The sequence below is a fragment of the Phyllostomus discolor genome, chromosome 9 (genome assembly GCF_004126475.2).
Source record: "Phyllostomus discolor isolate MPI-MPIP mPhyDis1 chromosome 9, mPhyDis1.pri.v3, whole genome shotgun sequence".
NCBI lineage: Eukaryota > Metazoa > Chordata > Mammalia > Chiroptera > Phyllostomidae > Phyllostomus > Phyllostomus discolor.
The window spans coordinates 19149613-19170143 of record NC_040911.2 but is presented as its reverse complement, the minus strand read 5'-3'; the positions used below and the strand labels follow the sequence as shown (position 1 = coordinate 19170143).

The 20531-nt window shown below is 41.5% G+C and overlaps 1 protein-coding gene across 1 annotated transcript in view; it reads right to left on the bottom strand.

Moving 5' to 3' along the window:
* Positions 1-206: 206 nt before the first annotated feature.
* SKOR2 (SKI family transcriptional corepressor 2) overlaps positions 207-20531 on the bottom strand; it is a 41190-nt gene continuing 20865 nt past the window's right edge. Inside the window, exons 6-8 of the mRNA XM_028524918.2 lie at positions 14716-14783; positions 5929-5994; positions 207-923 (exon numbers count right to left, since the gene is read on the bottom strand). Coding sequence (XP_028380719.1) covers positions 5932-5994; positions 14716-14783 — 131 coding nt within the window. The 3' untranslated portion in view covers positions 207-923; positions 5929-5931. The remainder of the gene's footprint in view (positions 924-5928; positions 5995-14715; positions 14784-20531) is intronic.

The following is a 20531-nucleotide window of genomic DNA, read 5'->3' as shown; positions in this document are numbered from 1 at the left end:
AATGTGATGGAGGGCTCTGGCTGCTGACAATGGCCAAAGGCTAATCTAGACTTTAATAATCATTTTGGAAGGAATTCCATTTTAAAAAATAATTTATTCAAAATGTATGCCAAAATAATTCTAAAAAGTATTAGGTTCTATTAGTTGACCCCAAGCAAATGTGCATTTAACTACATGAACACAGCTATTACTTCATAGTTTTTTTTTATTATAGACTTTTTTTTATCCACATGAATGTTAAAGAAACTACAACAGAGTTAAATACCATTTTTGATAACATGATTATATTCTTAATTACACTCAATATTAAACTGTAAAATATTTCCAGAGGAATACAATCTTCATTCATACAGCAGGCAAAGTACCAGAGCGGAAGGGGGCCATGTGTAAGTCTGTCCAGTTTGCTGTGAAAAGCAGGTTTGTACAGCTGATGCCATCCTAGCTGTCGAAACGTGATCTCCACTCCTAGGACAGACGGGTCTTGTGTTTTCCGCCCACAAAGAATCGCCTCTTCAACAGTAACAGACAGTCTTCAGGGCTGCCCTCTCCGAGCCTGCAACACTGCGACCACCGCGGACCGCCCACGCGTTCCCCACCCTGGTTGGCTAACAGCGCGCCCAAAGCTCTCTCCGGGTTCAGCTGGCCTTTAAACACACAAAGACTCAGACTTTGGTTCCACCAAAAGATGCGACAAGCATTGACTGCTCTGGTTGGCTCCCCCCTCCCCCCACTAAGGAATGGCCGCTACAGTCTATTTTACATGGTTGTCCCTGCGGCTTTGAGGTCACTTGTCCTTGGGTTCTCCTGAACCTGATTTTGTGTTTGATTCTCAAGCCCTTTCAATCACAGTCTTTATGTGGGTCGGAAGTGCTCAGTGGCAGGCCGTATTTTACAGGAGAACGAGAGTAAGTGGTTCTGTGCACCTGAGTAAGACAAAAAGTGCAGAATGACAAACTTGGCACGATACAAGCAGGCAGTTAAAAAAAAATTAAGTAATATGTAGTATTGATATATCCGTAAGGGAAGACATTTTTAGAACAGTTTGGACAAACACTTTTAACGGTGACCATGAAATCATATTCCTCTTTAACGTATATTTGTTTATCTTAGGTTATGCATCTCCATTGACGCTGAGGCCAAACTAGAACCACCAAAGCCAAGTGTGATGGTTTGCTATGCCTTCTGTACAGTAAAGCCATCTTGTTGGCTTCTAGATGCTCTGATTTGGTTTTGGACAAACGTTAAGACAACCTGCAGTGAAAGGGACAGGCAGAATTTCATGGTCCAGTGCCCTGCTGGACTGGATGGGTGGCCCAAGTTAAATCTGTATTTCCTGACCTAGGGTGTTAGAGCAATTGTTGAAGTACTCCTTGGAACTGTTGTGATTAAACACCAATGAAACCATTGGATTGGTTATTAACTGCATTTTAGTAACCAATACTAGAAAATGTGAATTAGGCCACAGTTTCAGGCTATCATAGAGGAGAGCAGATGAAGTGTGGACCTCACAGCCGAACGGTTTGGCTCAAATCCTGCCATTTGCTAGGAGACTACAGAGAGCTCCAGAGAGCTAGTGGAACTACAGAGAGCTTACTCCTCTCTCCACATTTCAGTTTGTTCAGCAGTAGAATGGTGAAAGTCGCAGTACTTCTCTCAATGGGTTGTTTTGAAGGTTAAATAGGATAATTGACATAAAGTGCTTAGAACAGTGGGAACACATTGTCATTCTCAATGGAGACTCTTGAAAGAATCTGGTCCTCTTACGTCTGACTGCAGATGAAAGAAATGAATATGCCATTCCCCCTCCCTGCCCCTTTATCTTTGATCTGCACAAAAAGAAGACACAGAATGTTCAATTGCAATCCTTCAACATCCTCTTAAGACCTTTTCTCTGTTGCTATTTTTGTAGCAATCGTTCCAGAAGTAAAATACAAATAACAAGAGTTCACCAAAGAGGTAGATTTTGGTAGTGTAGGGAAAAAACTCATATTTCCAAACTCTCCAGAAGGATATAAAGTAGTAAGCAGTGATGAAGAAAATGCAGACATAAGGCAAATGTAGGTGGGTCTTGCCCTTGAGTGTTGTATATGATCTTGAGTAGGTTTTAATAAAAGCAGCCCCTCTGTGGAAAAGGAGAGAGAATATGGCAGGAGATTTGCATGCAAGAGTCAAAATTTCAGAGCTGGCAAAGACTTTGATCAGGTTTGGCCACCACATGTTATAGATGAGCATGAGACTCAAAGAGATTAAATGATATTACTCAAGATAACATAAGGAGGTAGAATCAAATTTAGAAGCTAGACTTTCTCAAAACCAGCCCAATGATTCTAGTAAGAAAGTGACTTTAAAGTCATATAGGCCTGGGTTGAATCCTGGTTTTTTCACAGCTAAGTAACCCACTGAGTCTCAGTATCCTCAGGCATGAACTGAGGATAACAGTGGGATCTCCTCTATGGAATTCTAAGGATCGAAAAAGATAATGTGGCAAAGAATTTAGTCTACTATCTGGTATAGTTAGTGCTCAATAAATTATAGTTATTCTTATTTCCAGCTTGGTCAATAAGTTTCTGTGTGACTATGAATGAGCCATTTCCTGTGATTCACTTTCCACTTATATGACATTATTGAGTTCTCTGTGAAGCGCATGGGTGTTTCACCTAGGTACATGGATGACATTTGCATAATGTTAAATGGTGCATGGAAGAAAAAGAATGTAAAGTAATAATTAAATGAATGTTAGCATTTATTTGGGGTATGGATTACACACAGATTATACTGAGGTATCTGTGCAGGACACAAACAACAAAGATAAGGAAGGTTGTCAGGAATAATTATGGTGTTAAAAGCAGTCCCAGGTGAAAGAATAATACATACAAAATTTTCAAATATTTTTCAAGTCATTTCCATTGTACTTGTGAGCTCACAATAAAACAAATATGCAGAGCAGGAGAATGTCTAATCTATTAGGGCTTGTTTTAAGAGGTAGTTTGAGGATTAATAAAATAAACTACACTTTACACAGCTGGTAGCTAAACAAACAGAATTCATTGCCCCAATGGGGACTATGCCTAGGTTAAAGAAAGGCTTAGATAAATCCATGGGTAATGGATCTTTAAGGAGTTATCAAGGGAAAGCTAAGAGTATTCAGAGTGTATGCCTAAAATTTGAGGCTGGTATCATTCAGAACAACAATCTGGCTTTCTAAATGGAATCACACAGTAAGTAATCTGGTCTGGGTGGACCTTTATTTTGACTCCACATGGAATTTCTTATGTCCTAATGTGGTGCAAGGAAGGATTTGCAGGGCAGTGATATGTGGCGGTACTTGCTCAGCTTATTAAGTGGATTGCCTGTGGTTTTGAAAAGCTTCCTCCTCGTAATAGTCACATTGGAATCCACTGGGTGGCAAGAGCACAGCGCACTACCTTAAGGGTCACTCTTGCATAAGACGTTAATGCATCAGTCCCTAATTTGGAAACCTGTGGTCACTCAGCAAGACAGAATTTGTCTCTCTCCCTTGGTGTAATGATTTTTATTTTGTAATCTCTCTTGGGGTAATTCCTTTGCAGGCTTGGCATGTTGAGAATCAAATACTGCCTCTAACAATATGGTCGTGATTCTCTGCTTGGCTGATTTAGCTCAGCATTTAAGTAACCACTAATCTTCTGAAAGCACCAGGGTCTACTTAGAGAAATCCCTGTTGTCTGCAAGGATGGCAACAAAAATCAGCATGGAGGAAGCATTAGTTACTAAACACAAATCAATCTTTTCCTCCACCTCGCTGTGAGCTCTGTCACCACCAGAGGCGAGGTTTCTGGGCAGTGAATCTTCATTTTGCAGGTGGAAGGACAGCTCATGTCTGACAGGCGGGGAAGTGAAGGAGGTGAAAAGAGAGTGTATTGAACTTCCTAAATATAAATCAAACTACATTCCAATGGACAAATCTCACAAACATGGGGTAAGAAAAGCCAGATATATGACTTGTATGACTTTTACCATTTGTAGACTTTGCCGGCTTTGTTATACTTCAATAAAAGTTTATTAACAAAAGCATCCTAATAGGGTCTCTTTGATTTGAAAGGAAATTATTTTTTGACACTTTGGGTCTATCAGCATTCATTTTGGGTGATTCTTGCCTTGTGCTCCTTGACACTCTGGGTTAAGATTTACTGGAATCTGACTGCTCTAAAATTATTCATTTCACACTGCTGGTGCAAACCTGTCTACTATAATGAAGTCAACTTCAGATTTAAGAAAAATGCTTGGCCCTGGTTGGGTGGCTCAGTTGGTTGCAGCATTGTCCCATACACCAAAAGGTCACCAGTTTGATTCCCAGTCAGGCTCATACCTAGGTTGTAGGTTCAATCCCCAGTTGGGGTGTGTCCAAGAGGCAACCAATTGTTGTTTCTCACTCACATTGATATCTCTCTCTCTCACACACATCAATTAAAAACCACATCCTTGAGTGAGGATTTTTAAAAAGTCAGTTACATTTATTAAAAACAAAGCAAAACACTTGAATCTATAGAATGGAGCCAAACTCACAGGCCCATCTGCTTGTGACTTCACGGAGATGAAAACAAAATAACTTAGTTGGCCACCTCTGTTGCAGAAAAAATCTGTCTGCTCACAGAAGGCAGGGAGTGCATGCATTAGAGCAAGCAGGCATTGGGTCTACAGTCAGGAGCCCTAGAATCTCTTCCTGGTTTGTCGACACAGACATAAAACACCATGTCTCTCTTCTACACACATCAGTTCCCTGCGCATCAAGCTAAGAGAAAACATGTGAATGAGAGTATATCTAGAAAGGAGTTTTGAGTTCCAGATGAAATATGGCATAATCATCACGATTTAAGTCAAATACTAAAGGTTGTCACTAACACACATGATGGCAACAAGTAGGATTGTCATTTGCACATGGTAGAGGAGGCTTTTGATATGCAGAAGAGGCATGTGAAGGAAAGAAAAGGGACTATGAGCCTATATTGTATGGAATTCTTTTTGCGAATAAATTCCATTGAGTTGAAAATATGTTTTGGAGGGAAGAAGTGGGAAGACTCGTTCTGATGGGAATGGTCAAAGTGATAAAAGATCACAATCCTAGTTGGCCACGAACATTTATAGATGCTGCCTCTGACATTTGACTTTCATCCTGATTTAGCAATTCCAATAGTTAAGTCATCCTAACATACTGTTACAAGGATAACAAAATCCTAGTTTTTGCATTCCTTCAATTCTAATAATTATATTTCTTCTTCCATATCGTCAAAAAGTTGCTTTTGAAATGCTTAGTTATGTTCTGAATATAGTCATTGAATTTTCACTGTCTTCTTTTCCTTAGGAGTCCAGAGTATTTGTCTTTTAAATTGTTGCCAGGGATGCGACCTTGAACCTGACTTCAGCTGTAGAGAAACTGTAATTGGTTTGAGGAAAGAATGAATTACTATTGCTAATGCAGAAGTTCTCAAAAGTCTGTAGTGCCTCTAATTGTTCATATTGCCATCTATCATTAACTCGTTTCAAGTCAGATTTCAGGAAGGCTTTTGGGAAGCAAACGCGAGACCAAGATGACGAAACACACTAGGCCTGACACCTGACACTTTGGTTTGCTTCAGAGGGGCAGTAACCAGGGGGTCAGGTGGAACCAGACAGCAGAAACCCTCAAAACAGAATGAATATCGTTCCCACGGCATGTATAAAGAATTTCCTTAGTTTTAGAAATTTTCCATAGAATTAATAGGACCCACTTAGCTGTTCATTTAGGAAGGCCTATGCCCAGATAGAATGAAGTTCATCAGTACACTGGCTGAAACACAGAATACCACTTGACCAGGCCGTTGGGCTATTTCAAACACATCAATAAAGAACATGGCCAAGCAATTATAATTCGAAGAGTTCAGGGAAATCTCTTTCCTCTGGTGAACTCACCTTTTAGCTTTTGCTGAGATGGGCCCCAAGCTTCTCTTTCCTGATCAAGCTGGCTGCATAGGGGATCTGTATGATAAAAACAAGCAAAACTCTCCAGGTTAAGCTAAGTTCAGAGACAGATGTATAATGGGGATCTTCCATCATGCCTAACAATATGAATACCAGTGGATCCTCCCTGAGGAGAAAAGGTCTCCATCTGCTCAGCAGCATGGAGCTTCTGGGATGTAATATTTATTCCTGAGGCCCATTAAAAAGCACATCAAGGACAGAACAGGTGATCACACCGATTAGTGCTATAGCTAGTCTCTGAGGTTACTGGGTGACGTTTCACTCAAAGAAGTTTTCAACATTTTGCATTTAATAATATGGTATTCTCATTTTTTTATTTAGGTATGAAAGCTAAGTTATGATGTTATCATGTATGTCCAAAGTCACAAAACAAGAATGTGATTACCAACTAGTTCAATGTAATCTTTCATTTAATTAGAGTGATGAAATATGCTATCATTATAAATCACAAGTAAGATGAACTAACTAAACACAAACTATTACTCTGGGTAATATCCCAATAACTACTAAGAAGCATCAGAAATAATTGCACTGACTGGAAAATATGACCCTTGAGAATTCTACCTGGATAAACTCGAAAGTACTTCTCACTACTGGGGCACTGAATGAGAGCCTATCACATTTGATATGCTACTTTTCATTAGAAAATTCAAATGGTTGAAATTGGACGACATGCATTATTTAGATTTGCCTCTGCACTAACCCCAGTCAAGGTCCTCTATCATTATGCCGCTTACTTTCATCATCACAGAGCTTAAAGTAGAACTGTAAAGGTTCAAATCTACTTTGCATTTAAAAAATAACTATTCAGCCTTCTAGGATATAACATGAAATGCGGCTGTTATGTAAAAGCAACAAGGGAAATAAAATTATTGTCATTCAATTAGGCAACGCTTTTGAATACTGCTGTATACATTCCCCTCATTCCCGGCATATTTATGTTTTGCTCTCCTGATCTACCAGTCTATAAATAAGCATCTTTGTTAACAGGAGTTACAAATCTGCAGTGACACTAGTGACTAAGATTAGCTGGACCATTTTGCTGTAATAACTGGTCAGTTGAATCAAACAGTCTTTTTAATGGAAAACAAGGCACAAGACTGAAATCGCCATCTCACCGTTTCATGCACAACCACACCGTGGATGTACCTGATAGGTGTATAGTTGGTAAAAGGCACGGATAGCAGCACTGAGATGAATGATTCATATCGCACTGCAAAAAGTTCAGTGTCCTAATCTCATATTTTCGATCAGCTAGATAACCGTGACCAGAGCAGTTACATGGGGACCTGCTCTAGTTACCTCTTCTTTTCACTCTAGGTCACGCTACACCTGCTGCCAACACAGACACACCAGTCTTGATTTTCCATGATGGTGCATGCTGCAATAGGCCAAAACACACGATCACCTCTCTCTTTAGATGCATGATGTAACAGAGACTTGAAAAGAATTCTGTTATTTAGGATAACAAGTAGAAATGATACAAATGTTGGGGTAAAAAGAATTACCTAATAGAATGTGTCTGTGCCACCCTCACATTTAGAAAGAGCCCTCAACATCAAGATTAGATGCTGTTAAATGTTTAGCGTCTGCTCTGGGCCAGGCACTTTTTGTATAGGTCAATCAACATCACCATGGGCTAGCTCATCTCGGCCAGTAAGCACCTCACCCTAACCCAAAGAAAACTGTCTGAGGGGTCTGCTTTCAGGTCTAAGTCAAAATGCCTTCCCTCCTCCCTCCCTCCCTCCCTCCCTTCCTCCCTCCCTTCCTCCCTTCCTCTCTTCCTCCCTGCCTTCTTCTCTCCCTCCCTCTCTCTCTTCCTTTCTCTTATTTTTTTCCTCCTGAAACAACAATGTAGCATTTCATTAACATGGGAAGCTGAGAAGGGAAAAAGGACTCAGAGGAAAACAAGGACATTCCGAAATAAGCATATCTGATTCCAAATCTCCAGACTGGAATTAAACCTGTGCCAAGAATTATCCCCACTCAAATATTGATTATTGCCTTTCTTTCATTAAAACAAAATGAAATAAAGGCCAAACAAAAAGATAAACAGCAAAGGTTGCAATCTCAAAATCATGTATTTTTAATTCTAAGTCCTAAATCATGAATGATAAATAAACAATATATTAGAACACAGCCCAACTGTAATGAGAGCTACCCTATTTCCTTAATTCTAGGATGCACTTTTCCGCTCACATTTTAGTATCTCTGAAATTGGGTATTACAGTAGATGGCATCTCAGAACAACAGTTGGCAGCTGCTTTTCTTGTGATCCATCAAGGGAGGTTGCCTCTTGCAATTGACAGCACTTAAGATTCCATGAAATGCAATATCGGCTTACAGAGACCTCAGCGAGTGTGCCCCCGCATGGGAGCTCAGGGTCCTGGGGGCTCCACTTAAGCTGGTTATTCCATGTAAAGTTCCTATAACAGAACTTACAAAAGCTTTCTTTTCATTTTGACCAGCTTAAAAATCACCAAGACTGGCATGGACAAAAAACAAAAAACCTTTAAAGTTATTATGTTACTTCTAAAACACCCCGTTGACTCTAGTCTGTCAAAAGTATTGTGGTATTACCGAAACTGATAACTTTTTAGTATGTGCCAAGAGAGAGTTAGCCTAAGCTCAGACATTCAGGTGAGTGAACATCTCGAAAGTAGAGAGATGAGAAAAGGCCACAGAACTACAGGGCAGGTAATTACATTGTCTAGATGCATAGTAATTGATCAATAATTGGAAAAGGTCCCATGGTAGCCCAAGTCTGTCGACTAGTGGAGAATCTTAAGGCAGACTCCACGGAAGCTCAGACTTACATCACGTGCACAAAACCGAAATCTTCTAGTGGCCGGGGAATCTTTTTCTGAAAATATAGTGCAAAAAAGTAACTATTCTACCCACTTTAAAAAAATGTAAAGCATATTTTAAAAACTCTGAGTTGAGACAATAGAAATCTGGGCCATTCCCACCCTGATGAATACGGGAGAGTCCCCAAGGAAGGACCCTGTCACCGAAGAGCCGTGCCCTTGCCAGAGGGGCGGGTCCCTCCAGCAGCCACAGAGGCCGGGCGCTCACTCCTTTCCCTGAGAGGAAGCCTGGTGCTCCCACCACCAGGAAGTTGTAAACTGCTTTTTCACAAGTCCACGTGGACGGAACATTAGTCCAAACTTGATTGATGGAACACTGTTTTACTTGAGATTTAAAAATATTTTTTTATTTTGTATTTTTATTGAATGTATGGAGGTAACATTGGTTAATAAAATTATATAGGTTCCAGGTGTACAGTTCTATAACAGTGGCCTTCAGCTGTTTTCATCTCATGGCACATATAAACTAATTACTAAAATTCTGCAGCACACCAAAAATATGTGTGTTTGCCAATCTGACAAAAAAAACCCCAAAACAATAACAGGTATAATTTTGATTCGGTCACACCGGACAGCTACTGTTGTGTTGGCTGTTGCCGTTTTTGAATTTGACAGTCTACACCAGGGGTGTCAAACTCCTTTTCACCAGGGGCACGTCAGCCTCAAGGTTGCTGTCAGAGAACCGAATGTAATTTCAGCTCCTTAACAGTGAAGGAGTAGTTACATTTACACAGCCATAACATTATTTCGGCCCTTTGAAAGCGACCAAGAGGCTGATGTGGCCCCCGGTGAAAATGAGTTTGACACCGCTGGTCTAAGTGAAAAGAAGTCAGTGTCCCTGACTAAATAGTCAGTGTATTGCAGGTTTTAAAAATTCTGTGGTACGGTGGTTGAAAATTGTTGCTATAACACAGCATCTGCATATTGTATTGTGTGTTCACCAACCCAAGCCAAATCTTCTGCCATCACCATGTACCCGCCCTCTACCCTGTTCCAACTCCCCCCACCCGCCTTTCCCTCTGGTCATCACACACTGTTGTCTACGAGGTTTTTTGTTTTCTTAATCCCTTCACCTTTTTCACCCAGCTCCCCTCCCCTCTGACAGCTGTCAGTCTGTTCTCTGTATCTATAAGTGTGTTTCTATTTTGTTTGTTAATTTTTTTGTTCATTAGATTCCACAAACAAGTGAAATCAGAAGGTATTTGTCTTTCTCTGACTGGCTTATGTCACTAGCATAAGTGACTCTCCAGGTCACCTCCTGCCTGTCAGAATGGCCGTCATTGTAAATCAACAACAAATACTGGAGAGGATGTGGAGAAAAGGGAACGCTTGTGCACTGTTGGTGGGAATGCAGGCTGGTGCAGCCACTGTGGAAAACAGTACGGAGATACCTCAAAAAATTAAAAGTGGAACTGCCTTATGACCCAGTGATTTCACTTTTGGGAATATATCCGAAGAAACCCGAAACACTAATTCGAAAGAATATATGCACCCTGATGTTCATTTATAATAGCCAAGATTTGGAACCAACCCAACTGCCCATCAGCTGATGAGTGGATTAAAAAAAAAAAAGCTGTGGTACAGTTCCTTGAGGCTTTTAATGGGGAACTCCAAGACCCCTTTCCCCAGCCGCACGCGACTGCAGCGTTCTGGAGAAACAGCAGAGGGCACTTCGAGACTGGTACATTTGCTCCCTCTGCACGCCTCTGGGTAGCGATCCAGCAGATTCAAAGGGTGTGAACCTGGGTCTAGCCCTTTATCCTGTGCTCTCTGGTGCAGCATGTCCTTCAGGAACCACGACTAAAAAAGAACATGTCTTCAAAACACCACCAGTAGTAGCTCATACTGTACATAAATGCACTTGCTTTAAAAAACTGTTGCCAAGCCCTGGCTGGCGTAGCTCAGTGGATTGAGCGTGGGCTGCGAACCAAGGTGTCGCAGGTTCGATTCCCAGTCAGGGCACATGCCTGGGTTGCAGGCCACGGCCCCCAGCAACTGCACATTGATGTTTCTCTCTTTCTCCCTCCCTTCCCTCTCTAAAAATAAAATAAAATCTTTAAAAAAAAAAAAAACTGTTGCCAAATTAGCAATGAAAAAAAATAGTTTATCAAGGCATCATGCTGTAATGGTCTCAGCTCATATTGTAAATTATATTATATTCCAGTTCTTAGAAAAAAACTTAATCAAAAGGTTATGCAGAGTAAAATATCTTCACCTTTTTTATTAAAAGTTGAGATATATTTGACGTATAACAATGTATACGTTTATGAAGTTTCTTCACTCTCCTCTTAATCATAAGCGCTGATTAATTTTGTGTTCAGAGTGGAACACATTTTTCATAAAATCACAACTCACTTGGGAATGAGAAATCTGTGTCTCTATATTATACTAAACAGTAAACTCTTCATGAGCATGCTAAATTCTGTAACTTTTGTATCTGGTTCATAGCGAGAGGATTGTATTTCTTTACTTGTATAAATAAATCTGATTTAGTAATGAAACATTTTAAGCATCTGAAAACCTCAGGCAGGGGTGGGGAACTTTAACACTAACTGTGTTATATACTATAAAACTCTAATTTTAAGCTATTTTTAAAGTTAGCTTGTGATCACGTATAAATATTAAATATATATATATATGCTTTAAATCTGACATTAAGGTACATGCAGAAAGAGCATGAATCATCTGACTGTGCAGCCATCATAACTTTGCATTTGAAACACTGGAAAAGGAAGCAACAGTACAGAAATTATAGTCAGCAGAGAATCCAAAAATGCAGGAGCCAAAGACATTCATAAGTTTTCTTTCTACAGCAATGATACCCAAGATGTTTCGATATAGTCTTTTGAATAAGAACACTGTAACAGCATATAAATGCATTGTGGGTCTGTGGGAATCATTACAAAATATGATAATTTTAATATATTTCAATTCTCCATTATTGCAGGATAGAGTAGGTTTTTATTCCATCTAAAGGAAAAAAATGCCTATTTTGTAGGCAAATGACTATCCTGTAATATATGTTCTGTAAACTTTAAATATAAAATAATAAAATAATTTTGAGTGAATTGTTGGGTTCTCAGGGAGGAAAGTATATAAGCGTATTTACAGATGAATTAGATCATTCAACTAAAAATATTGAGAAAGTCAATAATGATGGTACCTAGCAACTTCTTGCTAATCTTTAGAATGAGGTTCTCTAAAGGCTTTTCCCCTGGGAACTTTAGCAAATGAAACAAGCTGAGTAAGGGGTTTGATATGTTTCTGTTCAAGTAAACTTGAATCTGGTGCCTCCATTCTGAAGTAGACGGCATAAAGTGAACACACGTCCTTCCTGCACAAAAATGTCTCAGGCCACCAAAGCTTATATAGTTCCAGCGTTGAAGTACTATTTTTCGAAGGGATACCACTCCTATTGGCATAGCACTTTATGGCTTGCGTGGGCATTTCATGTTTATCGCATGCTTACACACATGTTACTATATTCCTATCAGGGCACTAGGTTAGACCTCACTACAGGTCCATTGGGTTGAAGAACTGACACTGAATGAACTATAGGGGGTGAGTCTTGAACTCAAGTCTGTAGACCTTAAAGCTTGTGTCTGTAAGATACAAGACAGTACAGTAATACATAAGCTTCCTATAATTCAACAGTATGCCTTGCTTTAGCAATCTTGGTAGTAGTAACTTAGCATGAAAGAACATTTGAGGAACTCAGGACCAAACCGGGGAAATTTGAACAAGAATGAAGAGGACTGCTACAGGAGAATAGCAGAGTTGGGGCAGGGGGTGTCCATGGGTGGTGATCCATTCTACAAATGTTTCCTGAGAGCTGTTTGGTGCTGCCCCACAGTGCTGGGTGCTGGAGGCAGCAAGAAGCTCTTGGTATGCTATGGTAGAGGACACTGAAGAAGGGGAGGAAGCAGGAGGGACAAGTCACGTCCAGTTCACCAAGTTTTATGTTGTTAGCCTGGATGTGGATTTTAGGACTTATACCTACAGGACTAGAGGGAAAAATTCTAGCCCCTCCCAAAGAATTTAATTTGCAACAAGAAGTAATTTACTATCTAGAGGAATGTGAATTAATAACACTTGTCTAGATAAATAAATAGCTACGATAAAATATTTTTCAATATAGAATAGTAAAAATGTTTAGTAAAGCTAGTCTGGATCTTCCATGTGTGAACCACCTTAAAAGATGAGACATTTTTTTCTTCTATCGGTATTGCAAACCACTGCATGGGAGCAACACCATTTCTTCCTGTGCTAAAGAAACCAAATGTCGAAGAAAATTAAGACATTTAAGCTACATAACTAGGCTTAAACAGGGGCTCTGAAATAGATACTTAGTTTTTTTTTCTCAATGCCCATTTTGTTAGACTTACCACCACCCTGAAATCACAAATTTTTGGTTTCACGTGTGACAATTTTTATTTTAAGAGTCTGAAAACCATGTCCTGAATAAAATCAGTAAAGCCTAACAATTTTATATTACTTTACCTACAAGTCTATATTTAAATTCTTCCTTTGGACAAAGAAAACAATAAGTATATTGACAGTAAGTGATTACCAGTTCTTACTGTCAACAGCTAAGAATACTAGGTATACTATATTAGCAGTTTAGTTGTCCATCAGTTAAGAAAATCCTTTTTGCTCCCAGTGAATTTAGGTGCAAAAAAAAAAAAATCAAAACAAAAAATAAAACAGGACAAGCAGAAAGATCCCATTGAAGAGGCATTTTATGCTGAGGTGGTTTTGGGAACTGAGGGCTGTGAACCAGCACTTGAGATCAAGGAAAACCTCCGCAGGGGTGTTAAGAGTAACAAGCAGCACATTTAACAGAGCCCAAGATGGGGAGAAACATGAAATCCAAGATCGCTTTAAAAATGACCCTCAGCAATCTCCATTAACACAAGCACGGTTTCTTCCATGCAGAAAGAAAAGATTAATAACCATCTTTGTTAAATAGTCCTAACAGAGAGCTAACTACCTGCCTCTTCGGACAAGACAAGTGGGTATGCAAAGATACATGCTTAATGGTATAAGGGTAGCACGGCCCAGCTCTCCCCCGAATGATAATAATCATGCTGCGAGTAACACTGAGGACCAGTGCATGACTTTATCCAGGTGATGACAAGTATCTGACAGATACTGAGCAGAGAGCATTTCCCCATCGTACTCATGAAAAGGAGGAAGCTGGGAGACTGCTTTAAAAGCATCAGTGAATAATTCCACATGCATCTTTAGGGGGACAAAGGTCGAGAAGCCAGAACAACAAAAAGTAAAACAAAGAGAAAAGCTACTACATTTATTTATCAGACATCTTTCTGTTTCCTTGTTTCTGTAGGAATAGATCTTAGTGTCTACTTCTTAGGTGTGATTAGGATAGAGTAACACACTTCATTTGGAAATAATTCTTTTCTTCTTATCATCCTTCAAGTGTATTTAATTGTTTCATTGTGTTTACACTTGGTTTCCCTTGACAGTGGAGAGCTTGGCTGAGGTCTGGGTGGTGAAAGGAGAGGGAAGCTGGAAGACAATCGCCCCTCCCTGAGTTTTTGGTGCATCCCAGCACAGCGGGGAAGTGCGCACAGGGCAAGGCGATGCAGGTACCTCTGGTTCGCCCACAGAGGCAATTTACACATCTGTCTATTAACACATGGTAGGTAGTTACATTTGGAGGAAACGTACTGACACATCTGTTTATCCTGTGTCTAAGTAAATCTCTTTGTAATTAGTGTCTAAACTAGCTGAGAGGTGGGTGGACCAAAGGCTTTCATGGCAAAAACACTAACAGTTTTAAAACAAGCCCATCAGGTCACATTTATTTTGAAATAGAAATGCATCTTACAATTTGTAACTGTTGCACCATTTCTTCTCGGTAGGCCAGTTCCCTTTTCATCTGGTCCTGAAAATTATCTAGTAGGAGAGAGAAAGAGAGAGAGAAATGACTTAAAAGGCAAAATCTACTTCTAGCATATTTAGTAAAAATGTTACTGACAGTCCCATAGAAAACCCCTCCCCTGTTTTTTTTAAGTATATAATATGGTTGTTTGAAAGGGTGTTTTCAACTCTTTAATTTAATCAGAATAGACAGCTAATGCCGAGAGGTCTACATCTAATATTTCATAGTATCTCACAGCCCGTGTAGTACAATCCCTTGGATGTCCTCACTCTCAGGAATGGCTGGTGCAGCCGTGGTTTCTGACGTTCGCACCCTTGAGCATGTCCAGGTATTGAGAGCTTCCCCTGTCTTCAGAAGTCCAGAGGGAGTGAGGGGGTGCACCTCATGTCATAGGAAATGTGAGCCCGTGTACACAGAGTGCCTTCTGGGTGACACAGTGGGTGCCCGGTTAGGTGTGGCTGCCGGCTTCACCACAGCTCCCATCGCTCCTAACAGAGTGATCATCGTACTCTGGCCTGACCACCAACCAGCACTCTTCCTCTCCCTGCATCGGCCTTACTTTATTTTTTTAAATATTTTATTTATTTTATTTTTTAGAGAGGGAAGGGAGGAAGAGAGAGAGAGAGAGAGAGAGAGAGAGAAAGAGAGAGAGAGAGAGAGATCAATGTACAGTTGCTGGGGGCTGTGGCCTGCAAACCAGGCATGTGCCCTGACTGGGAATCGAACCTGTGACACTTTGGTTCGAAGCCCCCGCTCAATCCACTGAGCTATGCCAGCCAGGACTCGGCTTTACTTTATGGTCCCTCTTGGGCCTGGTACAGCTCTACAGACCTTGCCTCTGCGTGAGAAGGCGGGGAGGCGGTTAAGAAATATTATTATGCAAATGATCGTACTGCATTTATAGAAGAAATGACTTCCCGATGTATCTATCATGTTGTTGCATCCTCTAGTTGTGATCTTTTAAGAAGGGTGGCCTTGGCTAACTGGCTCTTTCTGCTTTAAATGAGAAATTAACACCATGTCCCACTGAATCTGGGGTGGATAGTCAGGTCAGCAGCGTAAAGACACCAGAAACACTGTCCTCAGCTTTTCCCCGCCTCTTCAGACAACTGGGGTGCGAGTCCTGCACCTTCTACCTCCATCGCCTCCTCTCTCTGCCGCTGTTGCCTCCCAAAGCAAGAGTCTCCCAGTTGACCATCTGGCCTGCTGTCCTGCCTTCTCCAAATCCCCCTCATTCTCCTGCTGGAAAATCTGTGATGGCTTTCCAGTGCTTTCAAGATAATAAATCCTTTACTACTCGTGAGATGCTGGGCACTTAGACATTAACAACATTGTTCTTTTTATGTTATTGACTTCTACGTTTCTATGCGATTTGTATTCCTTCCCCCAACCTCAAACACATTATCTATCTATCTGTCTATCTATATATCTCTTATTTATTTATTTTTAAAGACTTTTAAAAGAGCAGTTTTAGGTTCACAACAGAATTAGGGGCCAGGTACAGAAATTTCCCATCTACTCCTGTTCCCCCTCACAGTCTCCCCAGTGACCAACACCACCCACCGGAGTGGTACATGTGGTGTCAGGGACGACCCTACATCGACACATCACGATCCCCCAAAGTCCAGAGTCCACATGAGGGTGTGTTTTGGGTGCCGTACCCTCGAAGGGTTTGGACAAATGTAGAATGCATGTGGCCAGCACTGTAGTGTCAGACAGAGAGTCTCACTGCCCTGAAATCCTCTGTGCTCGTCCTGCTCACCCCTTTTCTCCACCCCACTTTTGGCCACCATTGATATTTTTATCATCTCCACAGTTCTTTTATAATTTATTTTTTTAAAAAGACCCAATGCCTCCTTTTACCTCTGAATTTGATGGAAAGGTGCTGCTTTACAGCTAAGTTTGTGGTCGAATGCGATGGTTAAGGGAGAAGCCCTTATCCCCCTGGGTGTGAAGGGGGAGGAAATGCTTGAGCAGAGATGTGGAGAACAGCCTTCCACACAATGAAATGGGAGGAGGGTGGGGGATAGCCAGTGGTTCAGCTGCCTGCAGCCAAGGGGGCAGTGGGAACTCTTGTGGCCCCTCACCCTCCAGCCACTCTCCAGTCCCCACACGCCTTGTTCTTCCAGCCTCTTTCCGTTTGCCGCTGCTGTGGCCTTGTCCTTACTGCAAATAGCTCCCGTTTCTGTCAAGTCCAGCTGAAAGGCCATCACTTCCAGAAAATTCTGACTCCCCTGCTCCCTCCTGCCAGAATTAGTCATCCTTTCTGTATTCCTCTAATACTCTGTACATACCTCTGTTAACGCACCCATAATATATATTACAGTATATACTGTGATAGGTTGTTCTACATCTGTCTCCCAGCTAACCAGTGAATTCTTGGAGGGCAGTAAGGTAACTTTGAGACACGTAAAAATCCCAAAGCCCACCATGGTGCTCGCTTGGCACATGGCAGGAGGTAGTTAACGAACGAGGGGTGGAAAGAGCGCTGAAGTGCCCCCAAAAGGCCTGGGTTGTGCCGTGTGACTACCCCACTGTGGGGCGCAGGCCTTTGTGTGGACAGACAAGGGTGCGGAACCACGTGCTCTGTAGGTCCTTTCCGGCTCCAGTGCTTAACGATTTGGGGACAAGGTAAACTGCTGGGTGGGGCCCCAAGCACCCAGTCCTGTCTTTCCCGTACTGGGCATGCGGGAGTGGGTGACTGCGACTTACACTGACACCAGTGAGGGGTGGGGCACTCTCTGAGGGGCTGGCACCCGCCCCACCACTCAGGATGCTGTCGCGGGTCGGGCAACAGGGAACCAGCACTCTGCACACTGCCCTGGTTCAGACACCACTGGCCCTGTGCCCGGGCCCAGGTGCTTCCAGCAAGGTCAGTGTGGTTCCCAGACACCAGAGCACATCCCCGAAGCAGGTCCCCCTCTGTGAAGGGGGGCACTGTCCTCTGAGCCTCCACAGGTTAGGCCCCTGTGTCCCTCTAGGGTTCTGAGGTGCCTCTGAACACATAGTAAACTGAGGTGAATGAGGAATGAGGGGCCGCCTGAGGCTGACTGCTGGGGCCACGTCCCCGGATTCCAGAAGAGGATTAGGGCAGTTCAGAGTGAAATGGTGATAACTGGTCCTTATTTAATTCATGCTTTTGCTTTATGAGGGCACACTTAATATAATTATTTAAGTTAAAATGAAAAAAAATGAAGCCACTAAAGTATTAGAAAAAAATGGTGAATATTTTATAAGACTGGGGTGGGGAAGGGCATTAAGGACAAAAACCAAAAAGGGAAAGATTGATATATTTGGTTTTAAAAATATATAAAACTTGGTATGACAATAAACTACAAATAAATTAAACTCTCAAAACACAAAACACCATAGTCAAAATTTAAAACAAAAGAATGTTCACAACATGATAAGGAATTAATGTTTTAGTATATCAAGAGTTCATATAAATCAATAGGAAAATGACACATCAAAAGGACCATTAGGAGCCCGGGTGGTGTAACTCAGTGAATTGAGCTTGGGCTGCAAACTAAAGGGTCGCTGGTTCGATTCCCAGTCAGGGCACATGCCTGGGTTGGGGGCTGGGTCCTTAGTGGGGGCTACATGAGAGGCAACCACACACTGATGTTTCTCTCCCTCTCTTTCTCCCTCCTTTCCCCTTTCTCTAAAAAAATTAATAAATAAAATTAAAAAAAAACATAAGGAGAGAATATAATGAGCTTTCATAAAAAAATACAAATGGATGAGAGGCATGCACAAAGTGCTCCGCACCCGTGGCAATGAAAGAAAAGGAAATAATATGAGATACCATTTTTTTCCATTTAACAAAAAATTGAGAGACATGTGCTATTCCAAGGACAGGAGTATAAATTAGCACAGCCTTTCTGGAGAGTAACTTGACATTATGTATCAGGAGCTTTAAAAAGTTCATATTCTTTCACACTGCTTTTTTTGTTTGTCTTAAGGAGATAAACATACATATGTGTAAAGATTTAGTTACGTTGTCCATCATCTAACTTTAGATAATCTTTAAGGTCCAACATAAGAGTTCATTTCTGACTGCTGTGTAATAATAATTTCGCGTTAGGTGAAAACATGAAGGTCCAAAACTGGTGTGTACAAAATTTCATTTTGTTAAAGAAAGAAAATTTAACATGCATTGAAAAGGTTGAAGCTCCAAAATGTTAACACTGGTTATCTCTAGGCGATAAAACTATGGATGAATTTTCCCTTTTCTTTGTATTTCTGTACAGCTAAGATTTTCTGCAACGAGTATGGGCCTACTTTTTGAATGAAAGAGATCGTTAATTTTCAAACGGAAAGAAACTAAAATTTTTGCCATGTTCTAAAGGTTGATGAAGGCGCGATTTAACTGGAGATGAAAAAATCATTAAGCCAATTTCTCTAATGGGAATCACTTAAAACCCAGCTATTTTTAGAAACCACCGGCAGGAAAGGAGGGAGCGGAGAGAAAATGCTGGGGCGCAGTCTGCCGGCGAGCGCGGGGCAGGGGCTGCGCCCTGCAAACGTGCACAGTTTGAGAAGCCAAAGCATTTTCCAAACAGCAATAAAAAGTATCCAGCCTACATTCCTGGGACCAGACATAAGAAAGCCCACACAGTACATCTGGTTTCCCCAGGAGATCCTACCCATCAAGCCATAGGCTTTGGGGCTCATTTCGTTTACATGGTTTTCGTTTTGTTGTCATTGCTTTTAAACAACGACGGAGACTTGTGATCTGTACAGTGTTTGGAAGTCTGCCATCTTCCCTCCTCCAGAGGAGGCTACAAAAAGAGAGAGGAAGGCCGGAAACCACTGAAGAGAGAAGGAATCCAGTAACAGCCACAGGTGAAAGATGGGATAAACATATTTAAGTAGACGAAACGTAGTTTGTTTTTAAAATGACGTAACCTAATCAGAAACTTGGAAGAGTAATTCTTTATGAGAATCTATGATGATATCATTGTCAAAATCTACTACTTAAGTTTTTCCTAAAGCTCAAGTCATTAGGCCATCCCTGTCATGACCGACTGGCCTTTCTATTCAGCTTGCTCCAGTGCCACGAATTTGTCATCAGACCCGCAAATCCAAGGACTGAACCCTCGAGCCCTCGCTAATCTCCTTATACAACAGATTTCAGTGATCCAAGCTCATCCTTTGTTGTCAGTTTTAATCTCTTTGAATATGATGCCAAAATTTCTATCAACCATTTACTAAGAGTGTGTTACACGCTCACAATATGCCGGGCACCGTGTGGGCAGCGACAGAATGTCCTCTCCTGAACCTATTTACATGGCTGTGGGGTGCCGGAGGGTAGCATGTGTGAGACAGTCAGAGAGAAGGCAACATAAAACACCCACGGAACTAACAATAAACAAACAGGACTGCAGCAAAGAGTGCCTGCTGCAGAAGTGGGAAGGCTCCCCGGATGGGGCGGAACTTGAACTGTGCCCCAAACGATGAGGAGGACCTAGACAAGGGAAGGTATTCTAGACTTAGAGAATCCCAGCATGCCGAGGGGGAAAGTGAGGGAGAGACAGACTGCAGGCCAACTGGAGCTGAGCAGGGGGAGAAGTGGAAATAAGACTGGACAGGCAGGGTGGGCCCATTACGGAGGTTTTGAAAATCGGGAGTTGGATTAGGTACAGTATAATCAGCGATAGGGAATCACTATAGCTTCTTGAATGGAAGACTTGGAGCCAAAGGCAGAGGTTCGGGAAAACTGGGCTGATGGTAGAGAGCAGAAAGGGCTGACGTTGGGGAGG